Source organism: Anas acuta, chromosome 1 (genome assembly GCF_963932015.1).
Source record: "Anas acuta chromosome 1, bAnaAcu1.1, whole genome shotgun sequence".
In the NCBI taxonomy this organism is placed as follows: domain Eukaryota; kingdom Metazoa; phylum Chordata; class Aves; order Anseriformes; family Anatidae; genus Anas; species Anas acuta.
In genome coordinates this window covers 113,688,487-113,705,854 of record NC_088979.1, presented here as the reverse complement: position 1 = coordinate 113,705,854, position 17,368 = coordinate 113,688,487, and the positions used below count along the sequence as shown (strand labels likewise).

At 41.2% G+C, this 17,368-nt stretch overlaps 1 protein-coding gene across 2 annotated transcripts in view; it reads right to left on the bottom strand.

The window, feature by feature from the left end:
• MYH15 (myosin heavy chain 15) overlaps positions 1-17,368 on the bottom strand; it is a 67,178-nt gene that overhangs the window by 14,563 nt on the left and 35,247 nt on the right. Inside the window, exons 33-43 of one of the 2 annotated variants that reach the window (XM_068693799.1) lie at positions 16,666-17,015; positions 15,801-15,925; positions 13,458-13,573; positions 11,285-11,477; positions 10,425-10,628; positions 9,289-9,414; positions 7,832-8,002; positions 7,258-7,362; positions 6,040-6,135; positions 5,414-5,551; positions 3,579-3,616 (exon numbers count right to left, since the gene is read on the bottom strand). In XM_068693799.1, the coding sequence (XP_068549900.1) occupies positions 3,599-3,616; positions 5,414-5,551; positions 6,040-6,135; positions 7,258-7,362; positions 7,832-8,002; positions 9,289-9,414; positions 10,425-10,628; positions 11,285-11,477; positions 13,458-13,573; positions 15,801-15,925; positions 16,666-17,015 (1,642 nt within the window). In that variant the 3' untranslated portion in view covers positions 3,579-3,598. Of the gene's footprint in view, positions 1-3,578; positions 3,617-5,413; positions 5,552-6,039; positions 6,136-7,257; positions 7,363-7,831; positions 8,003-9,288; positions 9,415-10,424; positions 10,629-11,284; positions 11,478-13,457; positions 13,574-15,800; positions 15,926-16,665; positions 17,016-17,368 lie in introns of those variants that run through there. The other variant, XM_068693808.1, reaches the window with a different exon arrangement.

The following is a 17,368-nucleotide window of genomic DNA, read 5'->3' as shown; positions in this document are numbered from 1 at the left end:
CTTATGGACTCATATCCTAAATGCTGTGTTGGTAGCAAATACTCTCTTTAAAGGTAGGAGGGAGATGAAGGCATGCCCGTAGAAGTGGTACAATTTTTATTCTGCAGAAGAAACCTTGTTGAGAAAAGCATGTAGTTGTTATTTTCAAAGCTTTAATTCTACACAGCAGGCCTTTTTTACACTTGGAAATATGTATGTTTGTATGTATGCCTTCCTTTTTATGAACTGTAGTAAACATCCAGCTGTGAAGTCTTAGTTACAGATATTTCATTATCTCTGGTTTCAAGCAGACTTAGGATTAACTTCTCTATCTATTGAAAACTCTTACTTAAGGTTAAAAATTGACTCCAGCGTTTTAAAATTATAGTGTAAACCAATTACAGAGTTTTTCAAAAACAGCGTGCTGTTTGCGGTGGTGCCTCTTGAACTCTCCGTTCAAAGGGAATGGAAAAAAAACAAAACCACATTCAAGCAGTAGCAAGCAGGCATCCATCAAATGCAATCAACTAAAAGACAGAGAACTAATATACGGCACCTCCATTATAGTTTTAAAAAAGAAGAAAGCTTGAAACAGTCTGCAGAATGTGAAACACAGAGGCAACATAGCAAAAATGGGAATAGAGTAAGTTATAACACCTGGATATTCCCTTCCTTCCCCACCACAGCTTGGTTTCTGTCTGAAACTATAGGGTGTTCTAAATGGCAGCGACTATACACATAGTATATATGTGAAGGAGGGGAGTTAGTGCAAAGAAAAGTGTTGAGTCAGACAAACATACCTCCTTGAAGCTCACATTCCAGCATGATCGTCCTTATCCTGTAAACCTAAGTTTACGGCGGAGTGTAGAAATTTCCAAAAAATGTTTTTGAACAAGATGCGGCAGTGGAAAGGAAACCTGAAATAGAAGAACTGTAGATGAACAAATGAGTCCTTCAAATGTGAGTGTTCTCATATTGATGAGAGGAGCTGAAACAATGCTGCCTAGAACCAGAGCCAACCTCGGCTAGATGGGCTTTTATGTCCTGTGGAATCTGTTGGTACCACCCACTTCTGCAAATCGGGAGTACCGTTAATGGCATTAAGCACTGTACCTGGAAGCAGCATTTACCCACCTGAGAACTTAGTTGTTTATCAACAGGACTTGTATAGAAATTCTCAACTCATATTTAATGAGAACACAATTTTCTATCAGCACAGTTAAGTAAAGCAATTGGCTTTTACCCATTCACCCTTAATTCATTAAAGTATCCTTTTGAAATCTTCACTTATAGGATGGGTCATGTAACTTGACCATTGTATCAGTACCATTAACAATAAATGGAAATGTTCTGCCTTAATCATAGGTATGAGATTATAAGTAAGAGAAAAATCATAATTTTGATGTAAGTATCAAATAACAATGAATAACATTAAATAATTGAATATAAAATATCACAGATTAATATTCACTATTATTCAATAAGTTTTTGAGTTCCTGTCTAACATTTTGGAATTTGTATTTCTATAGAACATTCAGATGATAACACTTGGAAAACTGTGACATTACTTGTACCGGTGCTGATAGGACTGGCAGTGATAGGGGTCTGTCTCTGTAAGGTACGTACAAACATGATGGTATTTACTTTTGAGCATACTATTAAGCTGAATTTCAGACCTTGAATGTTTGACCAAAACAGATTTGATTTTCATGGGATAAAGGATGCAAACAACACTGAAAAACTTAGAATAACGAATCTCAGCTTAAGTAAACTGCCCTATTTTTTCTATATTCTGTGTCCAAAAAGCCCTCCTTAGCACATCTAGGCAATAGTATTTTAGTTGTAACAATGCTAACATGCCCTTTCCTTGACCAGATTGCTCTCCTGCACTCTATAGAAAGATGAAAAAACTGATTACCTGTCACAAATACTTGCTGATAGCTTGCTTTGAAAATAATCAGTTTTGTAATTTTCTCTCACATTTATTTAAGACAAACAAAACCAGCAAAGATCCCCAAACTACGGGCTGTACTAGCATTCATTTGGGCCCAAATTATCACTTCAGCTCTGTCCAACTTCAAAATTCAACGCAGCTTGTTTGTGTAAAGACATGCAAATTGCTTTGTTTGGGAGACTGCTGTGACCATATAGCCTCTAATTCATCTCTCTGTACAACTGTCCTATTTACTAGTGCTACCAAGTCAGAAGGACATATGGTTGTCTCCCTGATAGAATAATAGAACCAATACCTTTGAGATGAAGCTGTTTCATTTAAAGAACTTAAGCAAGATGAATATATATTGGGACCTGTAGAAACCTTTAACATATAATTGGAGGAAGCAGAGTAATTTACAAGTTAACACTGCTCTGTTTACATTGATGAGAACTAAATGGAAGAAACAGGAATGCTGCTGCCCTTTTATGTACATGTTTATTTTATTCAGCTGACATTAAAATAGAAGATAGTGACTTACCTCTAACATGAGTATGTCTTGTTCTGTTCCTACTGGGGGGTTAATTTTATGCATCAGTAGTTCTCATGGATGTTTTTGTTTAAATAGAAAATCGGGATCACTCCAAGATGCAAGAGATCAGGAGCGTTATAAGCACTTTGACATACCAAAAAAAAAAGTTTTGTCTCCAGAAACACAGACACTACTGAGAATACTGCTGAAATACAAGCTTGAGCAGAGGAGTTCCTTCGTCTTCCCAATTGAATTACACTGAGAACCAAGTGGAAAGGCAATCATCTGAACAACAATAACAAACAAGTAAAGTGACAAAGAACATATACAAGTCAATTGACATTTGTATGTGAGGAGTCTGCATGAAGAACCGGAATGCGAGTGTACTAAAAGGACAATGAAAAAGTGTCACACAAGGTTGAGTTTTGAGTGTCGGTGGACTTTGGGTTTGTTTTTGGACTATGAGGGGAAGAGAGGGCTTACTGTTTTGTACTTCGTTGAGTATTGTAATTGCAGTTCCATGACAACTCTTCCCTTTGTTTTCAGTTTTGACATTGAAAAGTTTTAAAAGAATGCTGTTTATGAGCCAGGGGCAGTCCTTATGGGATAAGTCCCTCAGCAGCATCTTTTAGGCCCCTTGTGCAGCTGGAGAACAAAAATGCTTTCACTGATACTAGTGGAAGTTTCTAAACTGACCATTTGCATGAAATTTAGTTTCTGCTGTCCTAAAAAAAAAAAAAAAGGTGTAGTCTATGACTGGCAGGACAGCTAGAAGCTGGGCTATCCCAGCTTTTAGGGCTGTCTCCTACACAGGTTTAAACCAGAGTGCTTTAACGATCTGCACATGAAGGATGTGGGACTGTGAAACGTGACTGGATTTGCCCTTAGGTTTGGTTTCCTCAGAGATCTGCCAATTAGGATTTGTTGCAACATAATGAAGTGGGTTGTTGGCAGTGTGTAATCTTGTATTGATCCCTGGGGCTCGACAAAACAGAAATACATCGAAATGAATGTAATCCACTACAGAGTCTCTTTGGGTTTTCAGATGATATTTATTTCTGAAAGTGCTTTTTTTTTTTTTTTCCCATACACCTGCTTTTGGTTATGCCTGATTATATGAAACATCTTCTCATATTTGTCAGCTTGGACTGCACTTACTCCTCTTCATGAACCTGAAATGCAATTGAGAGAGATAGTACACAACTGTTAAAATTAAACTGTTACATTTAAACTGCTAGAAATTAAAATTAAATTGTTGAATTTGAACTCTTTAACAGGTTAATTAAAATTAAAACTTGAACAGTTTTTAAAAGTTTACAGGGGGGTTTAGAGTTCAAGTTTACATGTAAATGACAGAAGTTTCTGTTAACTAACGCTTCTGCTTCCTAGCATTGCCAGCTTGTGTCTGAAATACACTAACACTAAATGGATGTACCATATTGAATTTAGCCATCACTTAGAGTCTTACTTGAGCTAAGAAGACAGGCCTCTTGTCCTTATGCTAAGATGTGTATCATCCCTTTGACAGCTGAGGATTTCTATAGAGCCCTGTTGCAATACATGTTGTTGTTTGCTCTGAATCACACATACTTTCAAAAGTTTCCAGGAACATGAAAAGCCGTAGTAGAGAAGGTATTTTTAGGGCTACACTATTGGAAAAAAAAAAAAAAAGTCTTTCCAATGTCTTTCTCTTCCTAAAGGAGTTGTTCACTGATTTTTGGGACAGCATTCATTATCTGAACAAGTGCCCACTTCTCTATGACTTCTGCAGTTATGAGGCAGAAGAAAGTGCTAAGAAAATACAGGGAATGAACTACAGTCTACAAAGCACAATAAATGACTCTCATGATTTACCTATTTTAGTGTCCGTGGCTTTGTGAATTTAGGAGATTTTTTGGGGAGGAGGGAGCATGGTGGAAAAAAAATGAAAAAAAAACATGGAAATTTTTCTTCTTAAAGCCTACAAAACTTCATGCGAGTTTCAGTTGCAGTACTGCTTCCATCATGTGCAAATGCATAAGTCCAGATGTTCATCTAGTTTTAATGTAGATGGTGGAGCTACAGGAATTCATTTCAACTAGAGGTGATTTTATTTGTCTTTATTAGTTTTATTTTATAAAAGCAGAAATTTCCTCCCACAGAATTGTGGATAAAGTAGAGAGAAGGGATTGAGTGGTATGGAAATAGCTAAATGGTTACAGAAAGGTTTCTGTTATGTTACTTGACTTTGGAGCTGTACCCCCATTAAACTTACCTGATATTAAGAATGGGAGTTTACATTACATTTGTAAATGAAATAGATAAAGCAATGACCCAGCTCCTCTTTCTGTCTTTCCTACAAGTAGCAGCACCAGTCTTCCTTGCTGAGGTTGCCATCAGGCAAGCATAGACAAGCAAGGGTTTGCTTTCAGTTCCAGACCACGTTCCTAGGCTCCTTTTAGTTTCATCTGTATTACTCTACTGCCATTCAGATCAAGTGCAAACCACCACAAATATACTCCTAGTTACTAATTACTTCCCAGCATCCAAGTGACTAATGACTACTATTTTCATCAAGCTCTTCAATACAACTTTTGAAAGAGCACTCTTAAAGTATCTGGCAATCTGCTAGTGCAGTAATCCCCCGGCTTTATTACATAGGTAGAAATCTACATCAGACAGAGAGAGAGAGATGGAGCTTTTAAATATCCCATATGAAAAGAAAGTTTGGCAACTTCTGGATGCTGAGCAGAGAGGTTAAGTGACACCATCGAGAGAACAGAGATTTCATTTTGTATAAGCAACACCTTGCTGTCCTAAAGATTTACTGTAACGTTAAAACAAAGGGTTGACTGAAACTAAAAAAATTAGTAAACCACTATTTACTCTAGTCCATATTACTTGAGGAGATGCAACAGATCTTCCTGTATACACAGCATGTGCCACCGTGGATTAACCTGTCACATTTGCTCTGTAGGGTAGAACCATACCTTTTTCATGCCAATATCTCTCGACTTGCTCCTCAGCTTATTAACTTGAGATTCAGCTATTTCAGCCCTTTCTTCAGCATCATCCAGATCATGTTGCTGTTTTCTGTACTTGGAAAGGTACAGATTGGCTTGTGCTTCCTGGTGAGAGAAAATAGTACAGCCGATTTCCTTCAGTCCAGGTGAAGCAAAGCCAAGCAGGACAGAAGTGCTCAACACGAATAACCAACACTTCTATGGGAACCACCAGACTCCTGGAGGGATGAGGGTTTTTGTTTGTTGAAGGGTTTGTTGTTTGCAGTGGCACTCTTCAGTTCAAGTGAACGGGGAGGATTTCAACGTGTCTCCTGAGGGACTAGCCAGAAGAAAAGCTCTTTCCTGTTCCTCCCCTTCCCTCCACCCCCTGCAAATTACACTCCATTCTTAAGATAAAATGGAATATCTTAATGTAATCAACACACATGCTATATACTATGTATATAAATACATTTATAAACATAGAGTTTGTATAAATACAAATAGTAATACACACAAATTCGGTACTTGTACTAAAAACTTTTGCTGATTAAAGATTGTGGCTGTAGGGCAACAAATTTCTCAGAGAAAAAAAGGCCTAAATAGTCACTTACAGCTTCCTCTGCTTGGTGCTTGTAGCTCTTCACTTTTAGTTGTAGCTTATCAATCAGATCCTGCATCCGGGCCAGATTCTTCTTATCTTCTTCTGACTGTACCAAAACACCATCAGTTAGGCTAATAGTGTACAAAGCCCAAAAGCATCTGTCCGCTAGTTATGGGCGACATATGTGTCGTTTTACAAATGTGTAGTTTAACATATAAACAAGCCATATTGTGATCAACCTGTATGTAGATGAGAAAAAAATCTGTAAGCTGAAGATTTGTGAGGGCCTGCTTGCTGAGGACTAAGAATAGCCTCCCAATTTATATATATCTGTAAAAACTGATATATCTACATACATGTATGCACACACACATGTACACCCAGAGTTCCTTGCTTGGCAGGTGAGGACCTCTCTTGTCATTATAGAGAGCATCATTACTGAGTGAAACAGACCAGTGGGCAGGCCTAAAATACTTATAATTTGCATATTTTAAATTTTGTGTTGGGGGCAGTCATTTCTGGCAAAATGATCCGGGTTAAAGCCGTCACAGTCCATAATCAGAAGGACCTGCTAATTCTGTCTGCCTGTGCCGCAGCACTGTCTTCTAAGAAAACAACCTCTGCACACACAAGTCAGAGTAAGACAACATGTAGGATGCTAAGTAATATCCTAAAGCAGATGGTTGGGATTATCTGCTCAGGATTCATGTTGAAAGCAAGGGAAACAGTGCTCTGCGCTGAAGACCTTTTCAAAAGGCAAGCAGCAACAGCAGCTGTTAGTAAGCCTGCAGGAGGCTGAGACTACTACAGCAGTAGTAGTACTACACCCAGCAGTAGGTGACAGAGCCCTGGAACTGGGCAGCCCTATGCCGAGTGATGCACCAGAGTTAACTGACTCCTTATGGCTCCTTTAAGCAACACCAGCACAGCTGAGAGACATCTGAGCTCTTTCTTCTCTTGCAGTATGAAAAGTCCTCTAAGCTCGCTCCATTTAGTACTGTGCTGAAACTGTCCAAATCCCAGCAATAGTAAGCTAATGCTGGTTACAATTCATCAGGCAAGATGATGGTAGCACTAGGAAGATGTTCCTCCCACCCCTAAAGCTTCCTGCAATGAGAAAGCTCTGGGTAATGCCCTCCTTCATCCTTCACTGAAACAAATTCAGTCCCGGACAGGGAGAAAACATTTCTTTCCAGGGATCTAGGGGTTCCTACAGTCCTCGGCGTACCTGATAAGTCAGCTCTTTAATGCGCCTCTCAAACTTGCGGGCTCCTTTTTGGGCATCTGAATTGCGACGGAGTTCAGTCTCAAGTTCATTCTCCAGTTCACGAACCTGCAAAAAAGGAAAGAGACCTTGCAATTATGCTACAAATATAAAGCAGTGGGTAACTTAGTTCACAGTTCAAGACATATTCACTTTCCTCAGCATCTTAATAGTGCTCAATTTGAGGAACAGATCCAAATGTAGCCTTTTCATTCTATTTTTTCATAAATGTATTTAAGCTGTGCCAGCAGCCAAAGGCCCCACTCAGAACTAGATGCTCTATATACATGTGCAAAGATCAAAAAAAGTTTATCTGAACCAAGCAGATGCTTTTCCTGGTTGTAGATATTTATATTTTTTTTAAAATCAAGGGCTTAGTCACCTACTGTGCTACAACAGCTCACAGCTCACTACAACTGGATCTTGAAGGGGAAGGATGTGTCCAAGAGCTGCTGCTCACCTGCTGCATCCTTTGAACTTACCAGGCACCCCAAGGGCACCCACCCACTCCCAAGTCTATATTTGATCACAAACTTACCCTGGATTCCAGTTTCTGGATCTGTTTCTTGCCACCTTTCAGGGCTATTTGTTCTGCCTCATCCAATCGTTTCTGGAGATCTTTAATGGTTTGTTCCATGTTCTTCTTCATTCTCTCTAAGTGAGCACTAGTATCTTGCTCTTTTTTAAGCTCCTCAGCCATCATTGCTGCCTGAAAAAACAACCAACTTTATGATAGAAATCCATGTTGAATAATCCACTACTTGGCTCATTGGCTATACACCTAATGCTACCAAGAATAGATTGTATATGTTTATCTCTCTTGGACAGAGACAAGGCATTTTTTTTTTTCTCTCCATATTCTAACATTATAAGTCTTTGCTTGTTTGTTTTGGTATCCATGCTACAAAATGTCCTCATTTATAATTGCTACAAGTAAACCTATGCTGCTCACTGCAGGCATTTCATCCAGAACTTATTTCAAGTCTAATATTGGAATTTGATCTTGAATATTGCTTTGAAAGGTAGTGAATTTAAAAAAAATGGCAGACAAGTTTCCTGGCACAGCCATAGACAAGAGCTGCCTGAGCAGCTGTAACAGCACAGCAATTTCTGCAGTCTGAGCTGTGATAGGAAGCTCAGCTTCAGCATCTTACATATTCCCTGACCGTTCTCTAAGACTGGTAACGAGGGTGCCAATTAGCTCATGTCTGATCTGACACGTGTCCCTGCCTCCTAGAGCCATTTGCAGATTCTTGTATCCATCACTGAACATCCATCCGAAGACAGCAAGCACTGCAGTCCAGGCTGGAGCTGAATCAAGGACAGTCGGTGTCTTCTCTCTGGCAGGCAGTAACAGAACTGCCAGCTGAGAAGCAGTGAAGACCACGGTACAAGAATAGCTTCATCCAGGCGCTCCAGACACAACTCACAGAAACATCCAGTTCTAGATTTTACTCTGTCTGCTGGTGTGATGTGATATGTCAGCCAAACTCTATGTTTCTCCAGGTCTGTGGGGAAAGAAACTATACCAGTCCAAAATGTCATCTTCCTGACAGGAAGAATGCGCTCACTGTCTCTTCTTGGGAACTTCATCCTCACGTTTTTCTAACAGATGCCTCATTTTGGATTTGGGAATTGTACTCCTCACAGCAGATTCTATGCACACCTGGCAACCTGTTAGTGCTAGTTCCGTCTGAAGTAGTTTAGCCTATCCAGGTATCTAATCCACCCAATTCAAAGGTGACATGACCTGAGACTTTGGGGATCAGTGGAAGCTGCATTCTCAGGGAAAGTAAGAATAAAAAAAGATCAAGCAGAAGTATTTCCTTTCTCTTAACCTCTAGTCTGTTTCCTTTTGTAGTTTCATCAGCTGCCTCCAGATAACTGTGGAGCACTTCAGGTATATCAGGTTTGTAACAGGTGTTTGGGAAATGCTGGCTTGTCCTAAGACAGTGTGGTACTGAAACAAACTGAGCAAGCAATGAGGCTACTTACATCTGTGATTGCTTTCTTAGCTTTTTCCTCTGCATTTCGGCACTCCTGGATTGATTCCTCCACTTCATTCTGCATCTGGGAAATGTCACCTTCCAGCTTCTTCTTCTGATTGATTAGGCTGGTGTTCTTTATAATGTTTTCCAGAAAACAAGCAGTGGAAAAGCAGGAAAAATGATTAATTGAGACATAACTTCTCTAAATACCATAACACATGAAGGCTTAATGTTTTTTGCAGCCCCTGGATTACACAGAGCAATATTTAGGGAGGGAGGTCCACGTATGGGGTAAGGGTTGGCCTTTACTATGTAGCTTAGCTTCAGACTGAGGAAATATTACAAATACTTTCAATAACGTAAATGTTCAGATTTCAATTCAGGTAAAATAATAAGCAAGAGGCTGAAACAGAAGAATGAATAAAGCAGTTCATCTTGGAAAAGTAATGATCTGTTATCAGTTAGTCAATAAGGTGATTAAAACAAAAGTCCCACGTCAGACTGTTGAAGTATCACACGTGTTGAATATTACAAAATATTGCCAGCCTGCAGCTCATTTTCATCTCCTTCTGAATGTTGGTTGTTTGGTGAAGAGAAGATTGGGTTTTGCAGCAAAAGTGCTGGGGACTCAGGATATATGCCTCCACAACCCTGTTAAAACTGCGGTGCCCATTGTGACCAAGTCCAAAGGGCTCTCTTAACAAAGACCTGATGTGGCAGAGCATGCTTTGCTGCCGTGCACAATGCACCTAGTGCTCATGAGGCATTGAACTTTGCTTTGCTAAATAATAACAGCACCTTGTTCAGACACTGCTGCTTTTCCAAATAAATGCCTCCCTATCCCAGCCACAGCCTAATGAAATCAGGAAGCTGGGTTTATATAGCACCAAAGAAAGTAAGAAATAAAATTTATTCTGGTTATCTCCCATCCTTATATTTTCTGTGAACTGTTTAATGCAGTTGGTTGAGTCATCAGTTCCAGCTAACCTGACAGTAACGAGGTGGCATTCCTGCAGAGTGACTTATTTCCTCTACCATTTTCTACCTTGAAGGTGGGCAAGGAGTGTGTCTGCCTTATGACAGCAATGGACAAACAGCGTCAGGGCTTTACAGGCAAGGCTGTTTAACCCAGAAGAAGCCAACCTGAGTATGCAGCAGGTTCACACGTTCGGTGGCTTCCAGCAGCTCATGCTCTGCCAGCTTCCTTGCCCGTTCAGTCTGGTCCAGCAAAGCCCTCAGCTCGTCCAGCTCCGACTGGAGAAGATTGTTCCTCCTGTCAGAGACTGCCAGCTGTTCCTTCAGATCTTCATTCACATGCCCGGAGTCATCCAGCTGCACCTGAAGTTCCTATAACAAAGCAGACAGGTTTTTAACCAGTCCAAATGCATTTTGAGCCATTGCGCTTACATGAGAGGGCCACCTCTAGAAGCTCAGTGCTTCTTTATTTGAGAAAGGCTTCCTCCAGACCGTAATCTGAATAGCTTTTGTGGTATGTGATGCAAAGAGGGAAAAACCTGATCTGCAATCTGTCAGAACTCGTGCTTCTGCCCGAGGCAGAAGCAGCTTCATAGCATGGGAGAGAGATGAGGCAGGCGATGACTTGAAAGGTCTCTTAGCAAGGCTCTTTAAACTACAACAACAAAAATTACTTACGTTGAAGCACATTAGAAAGCTGAATATACACACACAATCTGTACTCTGGCTAACTGACGCGCTCTCCACTTTTAAAGGCCTTGCAAGCCCACATGAAAATCAGATTTTCAGTACCTCATGCTGTAACTTTCTGCCCCAACGGGAAACTGTAGCCAGCAGGGGTTTTACACCTGGATCTCATCCCACTTGTATGCAAGTCTTGGAAGAGATCCACAGTTCAGTGTTCTCTCGTGTCAGAAGTGATCACTAAGGGCTTTTCCCACATGTCCCTGAGAGTAGCTTCTCTTAATCACCAGCACTGTTTTGCTGTGTGCTATGAAACCCAGCCTGGGACTGAGAGCTCTCAGTACCTTTATTTGTGTTTGCAGGACACGTGTTGACTTCGTTGCTTCTGCAGCATGCCTGTTGGCATGGCTGAGCTGGATTTCCATTTCATTGAGGTCCCCTTCCATCTTCTTCTTCAGCCGAATGGCCTCATTTCTGCTCCGGGCTTCAGAATCAAGGGTGGACTGCAGTGAATCTATGGCGCGTTGCTGATTTCTCCTGGTTTTGGAATAATGTAGAAGGGTCATTTAGAGTGAATGGACTCATTTTAATCTCTGGGAAGGAACACAGAACTACATGCAACAGTACTTCAACAGGTGTCTCATTGCTAGAATCAGCAGTACATTCCTGAATGACATACATAGCATGGGTTTCTAGTGCCTCATTGCCATCTACCTGTCTGCTGGGTTTCACACCCTCAGCTAACTCCTGATCTGCAATAACCTGTAGTATTAATCTCCCTCATTTCCTTTGGCAATATTACAGCAAGGATTTCCCTTAAATCTCTCATGAGCTCAAGCAAGTACAGCTTTGAACCTGGCAAGAAGCATTTCAAGCTTAGCTGTCACTTACCAAGGTATTTACCAAATCATTTACTTGGTTGCTTTACATCTCAGCCTTTTTATGAAGGCATTAATAAATGAAATTAATCAAACTGATGGTAGGTAGCTATGTTCAAGCCAATCATTCTAGGCACCCTGTATATAGTAAATGACACTGGCAAGATCCAATTTATCACATCTTGAAGTAGATGTTGAAACGTACATTTCTTATGCTCAATTATGACAGGAGTACTTCAAGAACAGAAATCTGCGTTACAGACATCTACAATTAGAAGAGATTGAGCCCACTGTAATTAACAGGCTGCTCCCCATGTGAAAGGCCATTTATGTCTGTCTATGTAAGAGATAGCAAAACAGAGACAGGTACATTATTTTCCTCTAACAATCTCAACAGAGAGGCTTAGAAAACAACAACAACAACAAAAAAAAAACACCTGCAATTCTAGGCTCTGAGTCCAGTAGAACAGGTTTTGCCTTCCTGAAACCAGAAAGAAACTCAAAACACCAAATATGACTCACACAGTGAATTTTCTTCTCACTGCCAGCCGAGCTTTGCTGATTGCATAGGATTTCTGGGAAATCACCAAGTCAACAAGGAAAACCTTGAGGGTGTTATTGCTTAGGCAAGACACTGAACTGTGCCCTGCATTCCCAGGAGACACCACAGCTTGCCTGCTGAGCAGTCTAAGCAGTCTAGAAGCAAAACATGCATGAGGCTGAGGCAGAAACACTAATTAGAATAGCCTGTTGGGATTTCCATAATCCAGACATCTGCAGAACATCAGAAAATAGCCTCTGAAAGCACCAAAATCTTGTTTGTTTTTCTGAAGCAATTAACATGTTAATGCTTGTATCTGTTCTAGCCAAAGTGGACCTTTGGCCTCCCCTTTCCCTGGCCTTTACCCTTCTAGCAAATAATGATGTGCTTCTTGGACTAATAACACTACAGCACGAAGTGGTTCAAGACCAGAGTTTCCTGAAGGACTGCACACACATTGCTAAAAATCTTACCCAGGATCAGTGTACCTCTGCAGACTAGAGTTTGTGCTGCAGGGAGGAGGGGAGCGACAAAACACATCATCCCTCTGCCATCTAATTGCTTTCCGTTTTTCCTGTTCATCCCTTTCACCTGCAAACTCCTTTCCTTCTATATTGACACTTCCCGTACCTCTGCAAGTCTCAGGGGTTACCCAAATGATGTACAGGTAACTGCAAGCTCCTCACATCCTCCCACAATCAGTGTAGCCATGACTGCATAAATTGACTGAATGCAGAGGTAAAGATTGCCTTTAGCACACACCAGTGTGAGCACCACTGATTTTGCCTGTGGTTCCCCCCTTGGGAGGCACTCATCCTAGGGGATGGGGAGGAGGCAGCAGACTAGCTAGACGTGCTTGGCTCCATGCTGTAAGCAAGTAGAGGTAGTAGGTAGGACTAGTAAAGTAAAGAAAGGTAGTAGGATTACCCTTTGGCAAATACCCAGAGCTGCCTTAGTTCCTGATAGTGAGTATCAGCTTTTGCTGGTTTGTTTACGTGTGTTTTGTTTGACTGGCTTGGGTCTTGAGAATATTTCTGATCTTTTGAGATTTTCCCCTTAAAAATAAGAATTTAAAAATTATTTGTCTCTACACGGTACCTCATATTTTCCATTTCTTCATCCTTTTCTGTAAGTTTCCTTTCAAAATCAGCCTTAAGCTGAGAAAGTTCAAGCTGAAAACGAAGGGTCTTACTTTCTTCATGCTCCAAAGCTCCCTGAAACAGAAAGCACCAAGAGCTTGCAATTGCACAGATGATCCCTTCATGCTTTTCTCACTGTTCCCAGTAGCAGAGTTCCTTCCCTGCCCCTCTCTATAAGCAAGGACATGAGCAAAACAACACATTTATCTGCTTTCTAATGCAAGCTGGCAGCTGGAAAATTGAGCAGCAAGCTCCTCAGAGTACAAATTGTCAAATAGTCCATGGCTCACAAAAAGATACATTATGCCTTGCCTGTATGGTTTTGATACCAACAAATGCATTCCCCTGGCACCCCAATACAGACACTCTCTGGAAATTCATGGGCTTGCAAGCAATAAGGAGAGGCTAAAGCCAGACTGGTGTTGGAAAGTTGAAGGGGTCCACACTCCTTCTAGCTCATAAGGACTTCTCCAAATCATAGAGTGTTGAAAGCCTCTCGGGGATACAATCTTGTTATGCCAAATGACTTTAAGGAAAGAAATAGCAGACATCGGCTCTATATGAAAATACAAAACTACTCTGTCCCCTTTTTGCAGTTAACATGAAGGAAGCTATGGAACAAGGCAGGTTTATCCTGACATCTTCGTTCTTACATCATCTCTCATGTATGGAGGTCAAAAACTGCACTGAGAGCAGCCTGCAGTTATCTAACAGGGCCTCAGACTCCCAGGTCTTGCCATTGCAACTCAGTGCTGCTCTCAAACAGGGAAGGAAAGCAGAAGGAACACCACGTATTTTGGAAATGCTCTCAGAAGGGTAAAATTGCACTGGCTTAGCTGTGTTTCCCTTAAGAGATGATGGAAACAGAATGGGGTTTCTGATGGCAAAGCTGTTCAAAATCCTTGCTAATCCGTGGACACTGTGCAGCAGCTGCAGGTCACTCAGATGCAGGTTTCATGCCAAGGAACCACCCCACGTTAACAGCACACAGAAGTACCACATTACCAGCGGTGACTGCCAGAAACCCAAACTCACAAGGGAGGGAGGAAGTCAGCATTAAGCCATTACTTTCACAATTAAAATGAGATACATCATCACTTTACTTTCATTAGCCAATAATTTCCCTGAGCTTTAGGAAGCCATTCCACACGGTTCAGGAAAGTAAAGTATGCCCCTGAGATCCCCCAAGAACTGGATGTATTCTTTGGTGTGAGAAAAGCTCAGTGACAGAGCATGTAATCACTCTTCACATCTCAGAGCTGTGGAAGCGAGATGTGCTATTTCCTCTGCTCTTATCACCAGACCTGCTTGGTTGGCTGTGAAATCCCTGCAAACTGTAAAGCGTCCTGTAACAGACAAAAGAAGTTGCACAATATTTGAGGTATTAACAGATCCCTGTCACCGCATGATGTTTACTTTAGCATACGCTATGCAGAGAATAATTCAAATGAAATGCAGCCCTCACTAACAATCCTGTGCTGTGTTACTTCTACCCAGCAACACCTACACCCCTTCCTAGCTCTGCCATGCACCAAACTTCCAAAAAACCTGACAACCCACATTTCTAAGTGAATCGCCAGGATTGTCAGCCAGCCTGTTCCATGTTGTTGGTTTGTTTCTGGAAACAGGGATGGGGTGTCCCTCTTGGTACATGCATACTTGTCACAGTATAAACGAACACAGTGATGTTAAGTGTCTATCAAACTCCTGTGGGAGACAAAGATTTTCTAGATGGCCTGTTTTCATCTCATATCCGAGCCTGGTACCACTTCTGCTTTTTTTTTTTTTTTTGTTTGTTTTGTTTTGTTTTTTTGTTTCTGCAAGCAGCAGTATCTAACACACTAAGACCTTAGAGTATTTCAAGTTATCAGGAGGTTTGTTTTCTTATGCTCAAAGATGGGAAGTGGTGAATTTGCTGATTGAAATCTAGACACTAGAAGTATCTGATAAAATACTGTAAAGCCATGGTTCCCAGCAATTTCTATTTCCTGAAAGACTGGAATATTCCATGCTAGATTGTCAGAACATGGGCAGAGGATATCTGAGCTTTCTGAAAAAAAAGGAAAAACAACCACACAAAAACCTACAACACACCTCCTTTCACATGGCCTCCATTTGATGATCTTAGAGGTGAAATCTCCAAAAGTCACCAGTCACTTTTGAAAGCTATGGCTAGGAAAGCCCGGGGGAACTGGGTGCAGCACTTGCTATCAACACATTCACAGTGTTGCTGACAGAATCAAAAAGGAAGGAGTTTCATGACAAAGGCACCCTTTCCTCTTGCTTTGAGCTCTTTCCTTACCTCTGCTTCTTCCAGAGCCAGCTGAACTTCTGACTTTTCTTGTTCAACCTGTTTCTTGATTTTTTCTATTTCATGAAGGCTCTTGTTTCCTTCACTAATCTGGTTGGTCAGATCAGAAATCTCCTCTGAAACAAGAAAAAGGTCGGAGGCATTTATTTTCAGTCTGCATGTCCCAGACATAACGCAACTCAGGGAGTGAGAATACAGCATCTGTGCCTCAGACTACTACTTCAAAGGCTCATCTGTACATCAGACATCTTGGGTTCAGCTTCCTTTTACAGCAGCTGTTTTTACCCAATGTACTTGAAGGCACAGACTTTGTCATAAATGCTTTTTGAAGTGGTTTAGTTTTATCTGTGATTGGCAGGCTAGCAACATCATGCTCTGCTCTAGGAGCTATCTATCAAGGCTTCATCTGTTGCACCTTTGCTATCTTTCTTGTTCCTGAGGCTGGCACCTCTGCCAGTGTTGGGCTCACTTCCCCTGCCCCTCACACTGATGGGAATGATGAGAAAAGCACTGGGGACAACTAGAAATTTTCTTTCAGTGATGTGAATTTCTCCATTGGTTTATCAAGTGTGGATTGTACTGTCAGTAAAAAGCTACAGACTTTTAAGAGCATTTCTTCTCCTTTGTAATGAGGATTATCTCTCTAAACAAAACTGTAGGCAACATTAGATTACACAGACCTAATCAGTCCTCCGGCCACACCATTTTCTACACTTAAACCCCCTGTTGCCAGCATCAGTCAGTATCTTTAAACACACCTGAAAGCTATTTCCAAGGAGATGAGAAATGCCTTTCCCTACAACTGTCCTCCCTGCTGTGGCACTCACACCAGGCATGGAGACTGAATGAAACCTACCTTGGAGATTCTTGTTTTCCCGTTTCAGTGTCTCCAGGTGGTCCAGTGTCTCTTCATAGGCATTCTTCAGCTTGAAGAGCTCGGTGCTGAGGCTACGGGCCTCCTTCTGAGAAGCCTCCAGCTCAGCCTGTGACTCTTCGTACTTTTGCTTCCAGTCATTGATGATCTTGTCAAACCCACGCTGCTTCTTGTCTAGGGAGGCAGCTGCTGAATTGGCCTTTTCCAGGTCGATCATCATGTCTTCCAGCTCATTCTGCAGCCTGTGCTTTGTCTTTTCCAGAGAAGAGCACTTGGCATTGGCAGCCTCAATTGCTTCCTCAGCTTCTTGCAGGCGAGCAGCAAGTTTCTTCCTGCCAGGTGGGGAGGGACAGTAAAATGACTGAGCAACCACTGCCATGCTATCCAGAAAAAAAACTGATGCCAAATCAGCATCTCAATAATTCAGTTTCCAAAAGGAAAGTGTGAAGGAAAAATAAATAGAAATCAAGCCTCTAGAGAGAAGGGTCTATGACAGGCAAAGAATAGCATCTAAATTGTGAATGCTGAGAAGTGGCAGATAATTTTTTGCATGCGTGTATATGTGTGTGAATGTTTGAAATTGAACTTTTGACCTCTCAAACAGAAGCCTGCCATTATTTGCTAGCTGTAACCAGTAAGTGCTGATTGTAAATTTTGATAAAACCTGGTCTAAGTCGAAGTTTCA